The following is a 19,960-nucleotide window of genomic DNA, read 5'->3' on the forward strand; positions in this document are numbered from 1 at the left end:
AATGCATAGGCAAAGCAAAAATAAGAGCGTTAGTTGTATTGAGAATGTGGGTGTCTCCCCAACCCCCAAGACTGGTTGTAACTTCTTTCCATTTTGTTGCCCAGTTGTACTCTGGGTGTGGTTCATTCCTGAAGACATTCATAATGGCTACTGCGGTTCAAAATGAGATTTATCCAAGACCACACAACCCTGAAAGAGTCTTCATCTTGGTAAGTATGTGGAAGGAGAAGGTGGCCACTGCTAACTATGTAATTCATCTCCCTATAGATGATGGGGTGCGTACACTTAATAGGTCCCAAAGTAATTACCCTGTCACCCTGTGTTGGGTTTAGAGGCTAAAATAGAGCTATCATATATTCACCTTGTAATTGCATGGTGCTTACTATGCATTCACTGCAGCCTAATATGGTACTTATGTTATCAACTGAGTACTACTAACCACACAGGTAAAACGAATTTATTTTTGACAAAGTTAGTGGGCTGTAAAATAAGGCACTACCAAATTAAAGAGCAAACGAGGAAATCAAGCAGAACCAGTTCAGCAATAGGGCAGTTAATACATACAAATAATTTGTAAGGGAGTGTAACCATCCAAAAGAACGGTATCTAAAAGGTTAGAGGATTATAAGACACTTGGAATAACCACAACAGCCTACAAGGTGCTGAGACACAGGGCATGACTCAGGTTTTAATTCCAATTCTATGGTGGTCCCGGTGGGAAAGGAAAAGGAATGGAGGCTTCTGGGGTGGTGGTCTGCTCTGATCAACCAGAAACACACACGTGGTGATGGGACCTGACCCCAGGGTTCCAGCATCTGTCTGTGTCCCATAGAAAAAGGGAAGGGCAGCTATGGTCCCACTTAGGCTCCCACCCTCCCTCTATTCAATTAAGTTTCTTGGAGGACGTAATAGAGTAGAGAGAGGACACGTAACACAACAGAGTACCAGGGTACCAGGAGTAGTGAGACAAGTGTGGATGGAAACCAATTAGCCTTCCCCCTGCTTCCTGCCAGTTCCTCAGGCACTTCTGACGGATGACACTATCATCTTAAAGGTGTATCTGGGGAGAACACACCTGCTCATTCTATCTCAGCACAGACAGAGAAACAGCCTGGCCATGTACTGAATGCAGCTGCTGGGTTGGCAAAGTAGAGACAATGACCCAGTTAGCTTCCAAGGTGCTAAAACAGGCAGGAGCAGAAGCCAGGATGATGACCAGGACAAACTACTTCTGCTGGAAATGGACATCTGTAGACATGAATATCTCTAGATGAAACCAAGTAGTGGGAACAGGTTGCGTCTGCTCCTCTGTCTGCTTGTCTGATTCTTTATGTTTCCACCCCCTTACTAGCCAGACAACCAGAATTCTCTTTTTCAGACACAAACCCTGTTTTTAGGAAAGGACCCTACATATGCCTTCAGAGTGAGATTTAAATGTTTGATATCGTTCAGTGCGTTTCCCAGGAATATTTGCAGAATCTATTTGAGTTAAGTCGAGTATGAAATACTGTATTACAGAATTAAAAAAAATAAGTATGGGGACTTTGGGGATGGGGGTCGGGGGTGAAGGGAGAGAGACTCGTATGGAGGGCACTGTGTCCTTACAAAGCTCACCCTGGCACTTGGTGGGACAGTCTAATCCAAAAGCCAGAAGTCAATCGACTCCTAAAGGAAGATAAGCAATGTGGTATTTACTTTACAAGAACAATCTATCTTGGGAATGAAAAACTTCAGAATCTAATAATTTCATTTATTCAACAAACATTTGTTGAGGGCCAACCATGCCATGGAAATGAGGATGCATGGGTGAATTAACATATTCTTGTTTCTTGTCCAACAGCAGTGATGGGATTCTGACAGAGGCAGACACAAGTATTCGAAGCCACATCTATGTGTACTGAGAGATTTAATAAGACATCCTTACCCACAGCTCAAACCCTTCCAAAGTCCGGCCACAGTGCTTCTTTCTTCTTCTTCTTCTTCTTCTTACTACTACTACTACTACTACTACTACTACTACTACTACTACTATCTTCTTCTTCTTCTTCTTCTTCTTCTTCTTCTTCTTCTTCTTCTTCTTTTCTTCTTCTTCTTCGCTCTTTTCTTCTATCTATCACTTTTGCTTTGCCTTATTCTTTTGTCTTTTTCTTTTTTCTTCTCTGCTTCTTTATTTTCTAATCTGTCCTCTAGGAAAGGAGAGTGGTTTCTCCTCTAGGGATTGCTGCATGCTTATAAACATAGTTGATTCACTTTTCTTGTGTGTTCAGGACTGGCTCCAGAAGGATCTGAGATTTAGTGCCATATCATCCACTATGACTTCATGGGAAGAGGGTGGAAGCAGAGTGTATGTGTGCACACATTCACATAGGCACATACTCAACTCTTATGCAAACACTGAAAGCCACCACTGCTCCTTCCCAAGAGGAGTCTTTCCAACAACATGACTAACTGGGGCTGCCACTACCCAGGCACTGATGGTTTTCTCCATGCTCTGCTTTGCTGCATTGCCCTACACCCCAAACTCAACTGTAATTTACCTGTTGGGTAGATGGATGACTGCTAGCAAATGGCTTTGTGTGGCAGGTCATTGTAAAATATTCCCCCCTTCCCCTGGGCATCTAGGTACTACTCATCTATCAGGTGCCAGCTCCAGGCCCATCTCCTCCAAGAAAGTAACCCTGGCCTGGAGGATCCAGCCAACCCTGCCAACCATGTTCTTCTAAATTCCAATATCACTTAGGGTTCCTAGAACTCATTTTGGATTATGCTTTTTATTGTTTAATTATCTGAATGCCAATGCATTCTCTCTAACTGCTTTAAATGCTTCAAAAACAGTAATATCTCTATAATTTCCCACAGAAATTTGCAGATCTTTGCAACTATTTATTGATTGTTTACCTGGTCTCCAAATGCAGCAACAGTCTGAGGTTGATTACAAAACTCCTACCGCAGGGACTCTCTTTACATTAACACATATATATGTTTATACCTGTCCGCTTACTCACACACATGTGTTGAAGGTCTGTTTGCTCACAATGATTTTTGAACAAAAGCACCGATATCTTGTGACTGATAATGCTGTTCTGCTTTCTGTGGGCACAGGATACTTTTCTCTGACCTTGTTTCATGAATGAACCCTTACATATCAATATGTTATTGATATCTTTCCTATGTTTTCACCCCCATTTTCCTTGATCCAAGAGTCACAAAAGCTTTAGGCAAAAGCATGGAAGGGCCCAACATGTGGCACAAAAAAACAAAAACAAAAACAAACCTGTTGAGTAGGGGAAGAGAAGGAAAAATAAGATGAAAATAGAGAAGGAGGCAAACCATAAGAGATGCTGAACTCTAGGAAGCAGAGCATTTCTGGAGGGGAGGGGGGTGAGAGGATGGGGTAACTGGGTGATGAGCATTAAGGAGGGCACATGATGTGATGAGCACTGGGTATTATATATGCAACTGAGGAATCACTAAATTCTACCTCTGAAACTAATAAAAAATTGTTGCATAAAATCTTACACCTTAGAGAAAGCAAAACTGAGAATGGACTGAGAAATCTCTTGTATTCTAAATTAGTCAGGAACTACTGTGGAGTAGGTTCGTTGCTGGAAGGAGTGTGGAATATCTGCAGAGAAAGGCTGCAAAGATTAATAGAGAGCTGGAAATTGGGACCCTGGAGAGGACATGTTGATGGGTTCATTTGGCCTGGAGAAGCGAGAGCTGTGAGGTGACTGGAGGTGATCTTTAATGCACAGACTATTGTCACAAGAGGAGAACAGGCTCACAGTAGGCACTCAGTGACCCTTCCTTTATGATGACGTGAGTAACCAACTTTTCGCCGTCTCTAACAAGGACTGCAGAGGAGGACATGGCCTTTTATTGTAGCAATTGGGACTCTGGTTAGATATTCAAATGACCTTTTCAACAATGAGGGTTGTTAAAAAAAAAAAAGTGTGAGGGAGACTATAGTTCTGAAGGAGACTGAAATTTCCTTTCAGAAAATCTCTGAGAAAAAAAAAAAAAAGAAAGAAAGCAGCACGACTTAACAACAGTCTGCAGTCATTTCATTTATTTATTTTTGGTCAAAGCTGGTGAGAAGGAGCAAGTGGCCTTTGAAAGCCCCTGTGAATTTCCTAGGGTGAGGAACAGGCATCAGCAAGTTCCATGTCTTTAGGAATTGCCATCACATCTAGTCATTTAGAGGAACCAATCTAGTGCCCAAAGGACTAAATACAAGGGCTGTTTACTCTGCCCTTTTTCACATGACTCCCATGTGAAAGACTGATTATTGCCACTAAGTAATGGGAATATAACTAAATTCTTGTGTTATGAGCTTAACTATATATCAGGTTAAAATCTATTTTATATAATTAGATAGTGACACAAAATAAAGGAGTACAGCAAATGCTTTTCTAGAATATTCTGTCTCCCATTAAATATTATAGAACAACTACTGCTACCATTTCATGAGAAAAAACAACAACATGAATTGGCATCTAACAGAGATGGTAAAATACTGAGGAACCAATACCATCGAAATTCACAGAGAGGCAAAACAAATGGAAGACGAAAGGAGTTGTTGCTGTGTTCACTACCCTGGAAGGGCAGCTACCGGCCATCTCAGCACCTTCCCCTGGCTCCCTGCACAGCCAGTGCTGTGGCTAGAGTCATGTGCCAGAATATTTAATTAGATGGTGAAATATAACAGAAGTTACTGTTAGAGTGGTTTATCCTTGCTGTCATTGAGAAGTAACTTTTTTAATAACACATCAGAAATAGCTTTGAAATGGCCAGCCATGGCCAACCATGGTGAACAATCCCAATTATATTTGCACTGCTTGGAATCTCATAACCCCTTAACCAATCAACACCTCGGTTCTTCTGATCTCCTGTCAAGAACCTCATTATTGTTATTGTGGTGACTGTTGTTTTACTGTTGTAATGAATGACAAAAATAGCCAATTCTTCAGTGCGCTTACTACGTGCCAGGTGCTGTTCTAGTTCAAAAGGAGCGCTCTTGCTCACCTGCTCACCTTTCCAGCTAAAGACATGGTGACCGTCATATGTGAGCCCACTTCCCCACAACTCAAAATTCCTCCACTCCTGCATGCATGTTTCCTTCCCTTTTCTCTGTTCCTGTAGAGATGCTCATCTTCTGGGTCAGACCGGCTCTGATCCCGCTCTCTCTTGCCTCCCTCGGGACCTGGACTCATTCATTATTCCCTTTTGGTCTTGCATCTTCAAATTTTTCCTCTGCACCTGAGCCTTGCCCTCTGCCTTCACACACTGTCTAGTCTTCTTAAATCACCTCTCCACCAAATCCTTCTCCAACTTCCTCTCAGATAAACTTCTCAAAGGCGTGGTCTTCTCTACACCCATGGATTCTTAGCTCTTTGTTTAAAAAGAACTGAAAGCATTTTTTTTAACATTGAACATTTTTTTAAATATTTTACTTATTTATTCATGAGAGACATAGAGAGGCAGAGACATAGGCAGAGGGAGAAGTAGGCTCCTTGTGGAGAGGACCCCAGGACCCAGGACCCCAGGACTCCAGGATCATGATCTGAGCCAAATGCAGATGCTCAACCATCAAGCCACCCAGGTGCCCCAACATTTAACAGTTCTTAATATGTGTTTTCTTAATACATCCCTCTAACCAATTAACTGCTGTCCCTTATGTTAAGGGAATAAATAAAATACATGTATAAGGTGAGAAAATGTTTTAGGAAGTATAAAAACAGTATGCAAGGAGAAAATGCATTCTTCAACTACCATTTTTCCATAAGTTATCTTGATAGTATCTTTGGGATCTTTTGGGGGGAAAATGTGAATGTCCTTCACTTATCTTTTTTACTCTAAAGGCTCCGCACTATATTTCCTTTACTGTATTTTATTTTGTTGGGGGTGGTCCACATACAATATATTGTAGGTCTTTCCTATCAGAACCTAGAGATGCACTTCATTTCTTTTTACATTTGCCTCACCTGTTGCCAGGCCATATGATAATTAGTCCAGGATTTCTATGTTTGAATATTCTCTTACCCTTTAAGATCTATCTTCCTGCCAAATCACTGTTCTTTCTTGAAGGCTGTTTACAACGTGTGCCTCAACAGTAATGTCTTTGTCTTCCTCTTTCCCACTGCTCTATAGCAGTAGACAAGCCAAGCCAACCCTTCTTCTAGAGAGAAAAAGAATGTTCCTTAAACTTGATTCCCCTACCATCTCCTTTCTTATTTAGTAACTACCTTTCATTCTCAAAGTTCTACAGACAGACTTGAAAGCTCAGTTCTTAGTCCCTTTCCTTGCTCCATGCCAATCTAATTGGATAATTGCTCACAGACAATGCTAAATGATTTCCTTGATGCCGATCATTCCCCATTAGAGATCTCCTGCCTTATCTCTTTCCTGCTCTGTGGACAACACTACCTGCATGTTGTGCTAACATCACAAATCTGTCTTCTGACTTCTGGATTAATCACTTTTACCTCCTCAAATATTTTCTTCTCTCAAATTCCCTTTTTCAGGTAATGTGACACCATGAGTGAGACTGAAGACTCATCTCTCATTCCGTCCCCATTTAGTCCTTCCCCCAAACCACTCACAAACCTTACATGTTATATTTCCAGCGCATCTCACATCTCAATTTCAATAGGAGACACTCCACTTGACACCCTCAGTGTACAGTCTCGTCTTACCTCGTACATAGTCTTTGGTCACTGAGAGCCATTTTATACGTGGATTAGTCCTCCCAAACACAGTTCTGGTACTGCCACTCCAACACCTTTCAACGACTCTCTAGTATGAATTGAGTCAGCTCCAGGAGGGACTTATATTATGGCTCAAGATGCTTTATGCTCTGCACCATCCCATTTTTCAAAAGCTTTCATCCACTTCTCATCCACATGGACCCTACTCTCTGGCCAAGTCTGATTACTCCTATTTTCAATAGACCTTGTACTTCAGGAGAATTTTTGTTGTTGTTCAGATTTTTTGCTCTTACTGAAAGGTTCTCCCCTCAATATCTGTTTCAATTTTAAGCATTCTTCCAAAATTGGCAATAAAGGAATTTATTTTATAAACTGTTTCTTGATAGTGCACCTTCAGGCATGTTACATTCCTCCTTTTCAGCAAAGTTGCCAGATTTAGCAAATAAAAATATGACACAGTTAAACTTGAATTTTGGATCAATAATGAATAATTTTAGTATATTTCCCATGCAATATCTGGTATATGGTTATGCTAAAAATGTGTTGTTCACCTGACATTCAAATTTAAGGGTCCTCTCTTTTATCTGGTAGCTGTCCCTTTGGCTGCAAAAGAACTGTGCTTTTCCCCATCAGATAGGAAGAACAAATTAGGCTAGGGGATAGAGTAAAAAAGAATAGGATTTGAACTCTAACCCTTGAGAAAATAATTTTACTTTATTTAATTTCCTCTCCTAAAGAGTGAAGGCATAAACTCTGTAATCTTTGAAAATACTGACAAGTGGAGAGATGGGGCCTGTGAATTCACCTTCTAACAAGAAACTTGGGTTATTCTCTTGCTGAAGAATACTTGTCTATCAGCTCCTTCTCTATCTGTGCTAAATTCTGGGGAATGAAATGAAGAAAATCCCATCACATTCATTAAGGGTAGAGTCAACAATATCATTGAAAATAGTAGTAAGAAAAGGCACACACTTAGGATAAAAATTGGATAATAAGCACATTGGAAGTGGTAAGAAAATTACAAATGTTGCCTATATAGATGTGTTGGATTGATTCGCAGTAGGGATGATCCTGAAGTACAAAACAAGTCATGCAATTTGCAGAAAGTGCTATATTTAGGTAATCAAAAATAATCAGCAGGAGATGAAGAAAAATGATGGGCAAACTACAAGAAAAAAAATGTATAAAGCATGGTTGAAAGATCAGCATTGAAACCAGTAGTCTAATGTTAGCTTAGAAGAGCCTAAAAGTCTGTTGAGAGTGTAAAGGTATGTCCCAAAGTCACAGACAGTTCCATGGGCTCAAAGTGCTATTCAAGTCTTCATAGGCTAAAAGAAATGTCCAAATACAGTGTGGGCCACATAAATTCCGAGGCATTCCTTAACACTGTGAAGCCCCCAAAGGATGGCGATTCCCAGGCTCCAGAGCATTCCAATATGGATGAAGGCAGTACATTTTTACAAAAGACATAATGAGATGGGTGTTAGTGAGAAGGGTATACCTAGTTTTTAGACTTTAGGGACACATTTGGGCCGTTCTTTGACAGAAATGATTCCAGAAAGCACACGTTTTGGGCTTTGACTTCATGTCTGGTACAGAATAAATGATTATTCAAGATTGTGTCTTTCTCCTTCTCTGGAGTCATTTGTCCTTTTCTACTTTGTATTGAAGCTGTGGGGAAGAAACATTTATTTTTTTCCCTCACACTTCACAGAGAAAAGACTATATAGAACAATTATATAATAAATAGTTACCACATAAATGAGTAAAAATATTTAGAAGCAAATAGCTACTACGTAATTGAGTAAAAATATTTGGAAGCAGACTTTATTTCACCTTAACAATAAAAGGCCTTGTGAGGAGTTAATAGGAGGATGTAAGGCATTAATTCAAGTGTTTTGAATACATACATGAATCCATCTCATACCTACAAGGCCGGTGGTGAATGCCACAGATATAAGAGTAAGTAAGACTCAAGCCTGTCTACCTGCAGGCAGGGATTGTCTGAGAAGGGGAATCCAGACCAGCATCGGGGCAATGAAAATAGAGAATTAGGAAAATAGTTTGATATTGGGTAAATTATAGGATGAATTAATGAGGGCTTGGTGGGTGAAGGTCTTATAGGGGATCTGAAGGAAGGCTGAGGTCAACAAGTTCAGGATTAGGTGGAGGGAAAGTTTTCAGACAGAAGTAACAGAATGTACATGTGAAAATGGGCAGAGGGTATTCAGAAAACCCAGCCACTTTATTTGGCTGAAGAATAAAGGAAGCAGCAAGTGGAACTTACCTAAAGATTCAGCTACTGAGAGAAGCTGATATGATTAAGAAGAGGAAGCTGAGAACACATCATTTACATATTCAGTAACCCTGGACTTGATCTTAGCACTAATGGTGAGCTACTGAAGAGCTTTAAACCCGGAGGTGGCGTGACCAGAATTTATGTTTCAGAAAGATCAGATAAATTGATGAAGGGCAAGACTGGATACAGGGAGGTAACTACAGAAAATCCAGGTTGGGAATGAAGATGTCCTGAACTTTTTAAACTTTCCTTCTGGGACACCATTTTCTTTTCTTTTGGTTTCTCTCTTACTCTGCTGGCTATTACTTTTCTGTCTTCTCTGCAGTGACTTCTGACCTCCTCCACATCTAAATGTTGATGCCCTGGAGGGCTCAGTCCTCTGCTTTCTTCCTGTCTCTACGCACATTCATTAGCTGGGGATCTCTTTCAACCTAATGGCTTTAAATATCATCTGGACACCGGACAACTCTAGATTTATGTCACCAGCCAGGACTCTCCTCTGACCTTGAGACTCATATATTCAACTGCCTGCTCAACCTCTCCATTTTGATGTTTAAGAAGTTTCTTAAAGTTAGCATCAGTAACACCGAACTCTTGATTCTTCTCCCTCTGGATTTGCTATACCAACCACATTTTCTCTGTTATCAGTAATGGCAACTCCGTCCTTCTAGCTGCGTAGTCAAACTTTTGAAATCATGCCCGACACCTTTCTTTCTCTCACACTCGATATCCAGTCCATCAGCAAATCCTTTCAGCTTTCAAAAGATATCCAAATGTGATATATTTTTTTCAGTTTCTAATGTTGTCTATCCAAGCTGAGCCACATTCATCATGAACCTTGGTACTGTAAGGGCCCCCATATTCTAACAGCCTAGATTACTGTAACAGATTACTGTTACAATAGATCACTGTTAACAGGTTTTTCTTCTGCTCTGATACCCTCTATGCTTATACTCAACACAGCAGGTGGAGTTTATCCTTGAAAATATTAGGTCATATCACTATGACTAAGCCTCAATGGCTTCCCATATCACTCAGAGTCAAGGTCAAAGTCATTACAATAGCCTATGATACATTTGGCAGTTTCCCCTCTCATTCCAATTCTCTGATTTTTGTTATTAGGACTCTTCCCTTTGCCACTCTGCTCCAGGTATCCTGGCCTCCTTGCTGTTCCCCAGACACTCCAAGCAAGTTCCCACCTCATAGCCTTTGCATCTGGTGTTCCCTTTGTCTGGAATGCTCTCTTCCAGACGTCCAGAATGCTTGTCTCTTTGTTTTTCAGCTCTTTTCTTAAGTGCAATTTTAATAGAGATCTGCTCTGAACACCTTATACCAAAAAAAAAAAAAAAAAAAAAAAAAAGCGCAACATTCCTTTCTATCCACCTGAGCCCCTACGCTGCTTTATTTCTCTTGCCATCAGCACTATATGTTTTCTGGTTTGTTTGCATCCCATCCATCTCCACTCATTAAAACTGTAAGTTTTGTGGGAGCAGAAACTGCACCTGTTCACCTCAGTACTGCTTCCCCACCACTGCTTCTTAGCACATGGTACATACTCAGTCAACAGCTGTTGAGTGAACGGAGGGATGGATATGGGTAGAGTGAAAATGGAGAGATATTGATGCACTTGAGATCTGTTCAGATGGTAGAACAGTCAGATTATAATGATTTACTGAGTAATGAGCAGGAGACAAGAAAGGGAAAAGAGGGGTCCCAGAGACTGCCCGAGTTACACACATGGGGAAGTGAGTTGATGGTGTAGTATTGGCTGAATGTGAGAAGATGAGTAACAGGACTGGATTAAGAAGGGCAGATAAGGAGAAATTCAATTTTAAAAAATATGAGATGAAGGTAATTGGTAGACACCAGGAACCGTCCTGGAGGTGGCTGACTTGGGAGGTGGTAATGGGATTTGTGTTTAGCAGACATTGGTGCTGGAAACTATGTGGAAAGGAGATGAAAAGAAGACCATGTGTGTGGTTCTGGGTTATTTTTCAGGGGAAAGCGAAATCCTTCTCATCCCTACAGTGAACTTGCTGAGCAAGCCTCTCCTCAGGAGCCCATGGCCTTCTGGAAAGCCACAGCCCCAAGCCTCCTAGAAGCCCCATTGTCTGAAGGCAGCCTTTTTCCATCTGACTCTGGGGGTGCGTGTTTGCCATTCAGAATCTACTATATTTTACTGCACCTCCTGACATTGTTACACAACATTTATTGAAAGCACATTTGATGGTAATGAAGTTTCTATTAACTATGATTAAATCTCATAAAGCACCTGAAGATAATTTAAGATGTGCAGAAGCAGAAAATGAAACATTCGGTTTAGTACATTAGGATACGTAATTGATTAAATTATCTCATTTACAATAAGTGCTTTCATGAGCTATGCAGTGCACATATTTTCCCCAGTTTGTCATTATGATTTGCCAACAGATATCTTAAGACCTCACTTTCTCTTTACACCTCCCTGCAACTCAAAGCTGGCTCCTTGGCCTGCCTGCTCACAGAGCACTGCTTTCGAACTGAGTAATGTCTTCTCTCCACCAGGCCTTGTGGAGGATCATGAGTACAGCTATATATAGGAACAGGTTGTTTCTCAATTATCTTCATAATTGGCTTTGATTTTGCATCAGTGATGATTCATATAGTCTTAAACTAAGCCCCTCTTTCACTGAACAACCACAGCCTGAATTTGTATAATGCACTCCTAACCATGCAGCTTACAGAACCCTGTCTGGATTCCTCTGGGAGCCTTTTGCAATCACATTGATTCTGTTAAGGTTTTATTTTTAGGAAATCACAAATTAAAACAGTTTAAGCGATTCCGTTGCAGTATCCAGCAATTAAGCATGGTGTTCATGAGTGAGAACCCCAAGCAAAAACTAATTCAGGAGTCCCTGAGGACTAGAAATAGCTACTGTGGGGTTTATGGCTGGAAGTACAGATGTAACCAAATTAAAATGGCACAGGACTCACAAACTAAGCATGAAATTAATTAAAAAAAAAACCACATTTCTAAGTAACTCTCATGGTGGCCACCACATGGACACCCATGATCTTGCTGGTGCTACACATGACAGCCAGTGGGGGGGCATGGCTACGTCACCTGGAGACAGTGGGGGGAGGGGGGTCCAGCTGTCACTCTGAGGTCTTGACACAAGCACAAGCAGCCAAATATTTACTGACTCGATTTTTTTCCTCCCTTCCTCAACATACACATATACACACACATATTCACAACCAGGTTCCCCCTCTTCAGCCTTCCTGAGTTCAAAATCACCAAGCAGGATGTCAGGGGATCACTATCTAAGTACCAATAATGACTTGATGGGCAGTGCACCTCAGGGGGAAAATGTTAAGGAAGTTTGTTTTTGTTGTTTTGCAAAGTCCTCAGACTCTGCAAGTTAACGGCACCTTTGTATCTCAAGCCTGCCTGAAGCAACATAACGAAGTATGAACGGAACAGCTTTCCCGGATCTTTCTCTCACGTCTCCTGACCCCCAGTCCCAAAATGCCTATTTCTGTCTATTCTCACAGGATCTTAATTCCTTCAAAGAAGTTCGCTAATAAAAGCTATTAGCTCTCCCAAGCTATTTGAATTTTAATACCCTAGGATTTAAAAGATCAAAAGTCATTCACTTTACACTAAAATGGGAGATACTGGCTAGGGACATCTTCTACAAGCTTATAAACCAAACTGGGCAGCTTGCTACCTCTCCTGTACTTAAGAGCTGTATTGTTGAGGCTCTTCTATTTCAAGGTTCCCCTCCTAGGCTTTACATACTTCTGAGTGCTTCAGGATCATTTGAGGAACATAGGAAAATGTAGATTCTCAGGAGGGCCCTCCCTCCTCCCGCCATCTTGTTCTAGGGATTCTAATTCATTTTTTCTATTCTGAGGTGGTATTTAACAAGCTCTCACCACACCCCAAGAATTTGAGGCAATGATTGCTGATCCCCTTTTTGAGAAATATTTTTCTAAGTTATTCTCAGCCCACGCTGCACATTGGAATCTGAGGATCTTCTAAAAAAAAAAAAAAAAAAAAAAAAAAAAAAAAAAAAACAGGCATTCCTATCCTTACATGTGGAATCAAAAAACAAACAAACAAACAAACAAACAAAAACCCACAAATGAACAAACAAAACAGAAGCAGATTCATAAATACAGAGAACAAGGTGGTGGTTGCCAGAGGGGTGGCGAATTGGTGAAATAGGTGAAGTGGATCAAGAGGTACAAACTTGCAGTTATTTTAAGTCCTGGGATTTAAAGTATAGCATAAGGGAATACACTATATAATATTGTATTAACTATGTATAGTGATAGGTGGTAACTAGACTTATCATGGTGATCATTTCCTAATGTACATAAAGTTGAATCACTGTGTATATAATATTGTTTGTCAACTATATTTTAAGGGAAAAATCATATATATTGAAATATGCATTAAAATCTTTAGATCCTTAACAAACACAAAACAGGAATTCTAACCTATCCCAATTCTGATTCCATTGGTCTGGGGGTACAGCCTGAGAACTGGGCTTTTTAAAAGGGCCCCAGGTGGTTCTAAAGAACCCAGGTGGTTCAAAAGTTGAGCCAAGGATAAAAACCATAGGGTCAAATGCCTGGCTGCCAACCATTCACAGTGTGACTTTTCCCAAATCTTGCTGGATGTGTGAGGTGGATATGATGTAAAAGCCTCTCCAGGAGGCAAGTTTGTGTATGGAAAGCTCAAGCTAGCACCAACACCAAAATTTTTAGTTTCTGATGATTTCACTGTGGAATGCTGGTTTCTAATCTACCCACTTGCTATGAATTTCACAGTTTGCATTTCAGGTGCCCCCTCCTCCTCCTTTTCCACCTAGGTAGAGAGGCTTGTAGTCAGGCTCTTGCACAACGCTGCTCTCATGAAAGCTTGTACTGACAAATATTTATTAATTTTAATGCTATAAATCTCCTCAGCAATAAGAATCCTAGATGACATTTGCAGAGAAATGGACTTATAGGCAGGCAGCATCAAGAGGAGAGATTTACTTTTACTCAGAGGTAGGGGAGGGGTGTGCATATTTCCTTTCGATTTAAATCTCTGATATGTGACTCCAAACCCAAGGAGTAGAAGTCTTGAAAGCCCTGGATCTTTTGCACAAACTTCAATTTTGTTTGGCTCCTAAACAAATACAACAGTAAGGCAGCAAATATGAGAATAAATTATATTCACAAGAGGAAAGATAACTTACTTTGGGGTTTTATTTCATGAAGAGGTTTTTTATCTAAAAGAAAGAAAGAGAAAAAGAAAGTTTCATTTAATAAATTTACATGGAGCAGATAGATTTCCTATATCACTGTATGTCCACCTCTATAAATGAAACATTTTCTCTATTTTTGCAGACGATAATGGATTATGTTGTCCGTATTTTTCCTTTTCATTCTAATTTCATATTTTTCTCTTGTGCAATATTTTCCTATGGTGATTGCTTCATTCCTTTTATTTATTTTTCCTTTTTCCTTTTCCCTCAGGCTTACTAGAGTTTCTCTCTGCTGCATTTACTAGATTCTTATCAGCATGATGAGAGCAGGGAGTTTGCAGCGAGTCCCCTGTTCCTATAGCCAGAAGACGGCTCAGGTAAGAGATGCTATTTCACTATATGTGATGATGGAAAAAAAATGAGCTGGTGAATACGTATTTACAGGGATCCTACTTGGTTTAGCAGTTATTGTAGCCTGGATGAAAACTTTCAGGCTATGCCATTTGCCCGTCTTTTTTGAGGATGGATGCTGTATTGTGAGCTTGTTGGAGGCTTGTTTGTTTCATATCTCTCTGATCTGTTACGATATGTACCATCTCTCTGAAGGGATCAGGTCATTTTGTAAGCGTGGTACCTAGCAGTGCAGCAGGCAGGTGAAGTGGACAGAGAAAAATCATTGAAGGGTCAGGCTCAGGTGAGACCTTTTGATCATTTCTCCCTACTGCCCTCCAGCCACTCTCTCCTGCCCTGTCTGCCATCACTAGAGATCCTACTAAATCACTCTGAGACTTGGTGCCCGTGGCTAACTCTGTCGTAGACTGCGGACAGGCTGCTTCCCATTACCCCAGCCATCCTAGACCAACACCACCTCACCACGACACAGAAACCTGAGAAGACTCTGTTTTTCAGTCACTGCATCGGGATTCCAGAAGATTTGCAAGGGGTGACCTCCCTCTTATCAGTCTGCTTCTGAGAACTTGGATGGAACACGGTCAGACTATGAGCTCTGAGGCTGTTGCTCATCATTCGCAGAATCACACGATGGTAGGGGACCTTGAGAGGTCACCTTACACAGTCCCTTTCCTCCACTTGCCTGAAGGCAAGCCAGGCGCGGGGAGACACTGTCATTTTGGATTACATTTTTAATGGCATCAAATCTAGCCCAGTACGTACTGGACAACTTTATAAACATTATCTGACTGCAACATATCCCCTCCCAGGCAGAGAGACACAGCTATATTCTGAATCCTTCACCAGATGCGTGTCCCTCTAACCCGCTCCTGCACTTAGTACTACTTCTGACAGCAAACCCTTGCAGTGTGCCTTCCTGAAGACAGCTCTTGTGGGTTCTGTCATCGATTTATCATGGAAGTAGCTTTTAAAAGTTGTAAGTCACCCTGTTGCAAAGGGACCACTGTTTGTTTGTTTTCCCCTCATTATAAAGACAAGGATAACTGGCAGAGGATAATTTCCAGCAAAGCTCTCTTTAAAATGAAAAATATTCATAAAAGATAATAATTTGCTCAAGGGGATAGGATCATATTCAGATTTTTACACAGTCAAGGTTCTTAAAACAGTCAACACTTGCGCCCCCCCCCCCCCTTTTCCTGCATGGATCTAGGGCTGCTGGTTTTCCCAAGATCGGGTTGGCACCTCCCAAAGTCCAGATGCTAATGCACCCAAGAATTAGAATCAAACGGCTTTGGCGGTTTTAACCTGTCTTCAGATTTTGCTTATTGCATGCTATCAGAAAGCATTTGGAAGGGGCAGAGTATGCTGGCAGGCCAGGCCAAGACGTCTGGAAGTGATGCATTGCTAAGGCTACACACAGAGACTTGTAGAACATCTGTTTAGGACTCTAGCTGAGCTTAACAGCATTTTCTTCCCCCTAAACCACAGGAACGCAGATTATGCTGGGTCGCAAAATGAAACTCCATTAGAAACAGGTGAGATATAGAACCACTCCTCAGAAAATAAATCAAATACCGTCAGGCTGTTAAAACACCGAGGTGGTAGGGCTCTACCGGGCACAGCTCTAAAGAAAGAGTGAATGGGGCAGAAAAAGCCAGAGTTCAGCTGGTCATGAGACAAACTCGGTCGACAAGGGCACAAAGGGCAGAGAAGAGTGGGGCACTGCCCTCTCTGACCCAGCTCTGGGGTCATTGTTATTGGCAGTGGCATTGTGGGATTAGTGCAGACTCCCACGGTTAGCGTAAGATTTCCATCTTCAATGGTTTTCATTCTATCTTAGCGTTCTCCACAGTAAAACGGAAATAACAATGTCCTTGGGCATCAGTGCTGAGATTAAATATGAGAAATATAAAGCCAATAGCTTAGCTAGCACATGTTCAGTATCAATAAATGGTAGCTGATAAGTAATATAATTTCAATATGTTATGAATAAGAGCATCATTGCCAGTCACGCAGAGCAAGAACATGACTCTTTCTGCTGCTGCTGCCTGGAGACAAGTCACAACTCCAAATCAGAAATTGTGGTGGATTTCAGGGGTACTTGACGGGAGTTAAGAAACTTGTGTCCAGTCCTAGCTTCCACTTTAGGAAACTGAGCACAGGTTGAAAGTTCAGGTCCCTCATACAGAAAGAGAAAGACAAGGACCAGAAGACCCCTGTGGGCTCCCTAGCTTTCACCTACTATAAATTTGCAGAATAATAAGCAAAGACAATCCACAGAAATGCATGTGGAATGATTTTCTAAAGCAGAGTAAAAAATGATTCAAAGGGCCACTGCTCTACTGGAGGATTTGTTATGCTAAGGTCCAGCGTGTCAGTGTGCATTCTCTAACAGAAAAGGCTGGGAGCGTCTGGTGCCCGAGAGAGCTTCAGCCCCCTGGCATCAGCATCACAGCTGGGTCCTGCTGGATTCTGTGAGATACCAGTATCTTGACAACAGCTGCTATCATTAAACATTTCCCCAGTTTGAAATATCAGAGATTGTTCTACCATGAACTTGAGAGAGGTCTACCCATTGACCTCACTATACTGTGGAAGAACTGCTCAACCTCACATTCCACGTTCTTTTATTCTGTTTGCAAAATCATTCTCACAGGCCCTGGGCCATGCATCCACTTGGCCTTGGTCAAACAAAATCCTCTCTGCTTTCACTTTACCTCTCTCCAAGGCCACATTCAAATAACCCCTTAGTAAATTAATCCATTAGGGCCATGGTTCTTAATGTTGGCTGCACATTAGAATCACCTGGGGAGCTTTTTAAATAAATACCCAAGCCTGGGCCCCAGTCCAAGACCTCCTGACTAATTGGGGTTTGTGTTTTTGTGATTACCGGCTGCACCACTACTTCCTAGCGACAAGTCTGGGGTCATGTGTACTCAACCAGTTAGTCTTGCCTCCCTAAGAAGCTTCAGGGTAGCTGTAGTATACCTGGAAGGATTCCTCCTGTATCCTATAGGCAGACAAATATAATTTTGAGCTAGTGGCAGTTGAGCTGTAATTTGGTAAAATCACAAGTTTTCCTGGGGTCTAACTTAGACACTGACAGGTACCTTTTGGGAAGTGGAAACTGATGTCCTTGCAACTCAGTCTTATAATGATTGTGTGCATTTACAGGTTACAGATGCAAAAGTATGGTATTTTTTTTTTAATTTTAAATTTAATTAGCCAACATAGAGAATATCATCACTTTCAGATGTAGAGTTCAGTAATTCATCAGTTGCATTTAACAGTCTGTGTTAGTATGTTTTAAATTGTCATGTTTTCTTTAAGAATCCTTATAGTCACTACACAATGTATCCAAAATAATAGGGATCCCTGGGTGGTTCAGCAGTTTAGTGCCTGTCTTTGGCCCAGGGCATGATCCTAGAGTCCCGGAATCAAAGTCTCACATTGGGCTCCCTGCATGGAGCCTGCTTCTCCCTCAGCCTGTCTCTGCCTCTCTCTCTCTCTCTCTGGTCTCTCATGAATAAATAAATAAGATCTTTAAAAAACCCAAAATTATATATATATATATATATATATATATATATATATATATATAAAGAAAAAACAACCATAATTCCACACCAAGTGTTAACCATCCTTAATGTTAAGATATATATAAAATCTAGGTTTTTCTCCCCCTAAGATTTTATGTATATATAAAATTATGTGCACACATATATGTTTATATGGAACATTTTTACATACAGAGACATTGAATTATCTTTTATATATTGTTTTGCAATCTGCTTTGGTCTGTACTCTGTGTGTGTGTACAGAGGTATGTATATTTATATATATGAAAAAGGGAGAGGACAATCTATCTTTTTATTTTTGGTAGTGATTCATTTCTTTGCCATCTTTACTTTTCTTGCTTCCTCTGTTATATGAGATGCTCCTCAAGCATTTCCATGGTATCCATTGTTCTTAGGAGCTATTTATAGCTGCACCCATACCTTCCAACCCACAGCCAGCCTTATCCTTTCTCTGCTAGGAAACAAGTGAGGTGAGCTATGTGTACCCTAGCCCATATCCTAGGGATATAAGGAGAGCAGGCCTAAGGAGAAATGGCACATGAGGACAGATGGCTTTAACTCCAACCCACAGAGCGGGCAAGAGACTGCTGCTCAAAACTTGTGGTTGGTTATTTGAAATCAGCTTCTCTGCCTTTTAAAGACTACAAAGGTATGTTTGGTACCACAGACTATGTTACCATTTTTTGAGAATCAGGTACAGAAGCCACTCAATGTGACTAAATGCTCCCCAGGACAGTGAGCCTGGACTCTCCTTCGAGGCAGCAATTCACATATGTCATTATAATTAATGATTATTACCATTCTTTAATTTCACTAAACCACTCATGTCCCATTTTTTTCATCTCCAAAGACCATCTTTATTATTTCCTTCATAGATTCTATGCTTTGAAACCCTTTTCATCAGCTCCCCCCACAAAAGGTATGCGTTGACTGTTTTACTTTGACTCTCCAGAGCTGATTCTGAGGTCGGTGGAATAGTCAAATCTCTCTCAGTCATTCTCTAGCTATTTTTTTATTCACTGGAATAATTCTCTAGCATCAGCACTTGTAGTCTACCATGATTCCACCTTGCCTGGAAGTCATGGCCAACTGCTCTGCCCGCTTTCCAGTCTTCTATGTACTGGTCATACCATATTAAACGTGACTGAGTTTCTGTAGCACTTCAATGCAAATCCAAGCTCTGGTCCAATTGATCCCTGAGGTCTCCAGGCTCACCTCAGTGCCGTTGCCCATGCTGTTGGCTCTCTTTGGAATGTCCTCTTCCCTCCTATATAAAATGTCCTGTTTGCAAGGCACAGATCAATTTCTGATTCCTTTCTGAACTTTATGGTGATTATTTGTTCACAGGGATGTCTCATCCCTCTGGACAGCTTATAGTCACTGCAATACAATGTGTGTGTTTGTGTGTGTATGGAGGGGGCGGTGCCTGGCCTGCTCAGTCCATAGGGCATGAGACTTGATTTTGGGGTTGTGAGTTTGAGCCCCACATTGGGCAGAGGGTTACTTTATAAAAGTATGTGTTTTTTTTCCAAATGTATTACTTCAGAACCATTCATATAATTTGTTTTACACCTTTTAATCACTGCCGGTTACAGGTCCCTATCATATAAATCATATTTAAATGATTAGCTCATAAATAATTGGCACTACAACCAGAGAATCACAGTAAGAAAAAGAGGAAAAATGAAATTAAAAGCTATTTGTTTGATTATTTACTGATTGGCG

The 19,960-nt window shown here is 40.9% G+C and overlaps 1 protein-coding gene across 9 annotated transcripts in view; it reads right to left on the reverse strand.

The window, feature by feature from the left end:
* Window positions 1-19,960, reverse strand: part of UNC5D (unc-5 netrin receptor D) — a 534,099-nt gene that overhangs the window by 70,197 nt on the left and 443,942 nt on the right. For 5 of the 9 annotated variants that reach the window (XM_072763531.1, XM_072763538.1, XM_072763537.1 and 2 more), the window contains one exon: window positions 14,238-14,270. The exons of the other annotated variants lie outside the window; for them this stretch is intronic. In XM_072763531.1, coding sequence (XP_072619632.1) covers window positions 14,238-14,270 — 33 coding nt within the window. The remainder of the gene's footprint in view (window positions 1-14,237; window positions 14,271-19,960) is intronic. 9 annotated transcript variants of the gene reach the window in all.

This window comes from Vulpes vulpes, chromosome 7, assembly GCF_048418805.1.
Source record: "Vulpes vulpes isolate BD-2025 chromosome 7, VulVul3, whole genome shotgun sequence".
In the NCBI taxonomy this organism is placed as follows: domain Eukaryota; kingdom Metazoa; phylum Chordata; class Mammalia; order Carnivora; family Canidae; genus Vulpes; species Vulpes vulpes.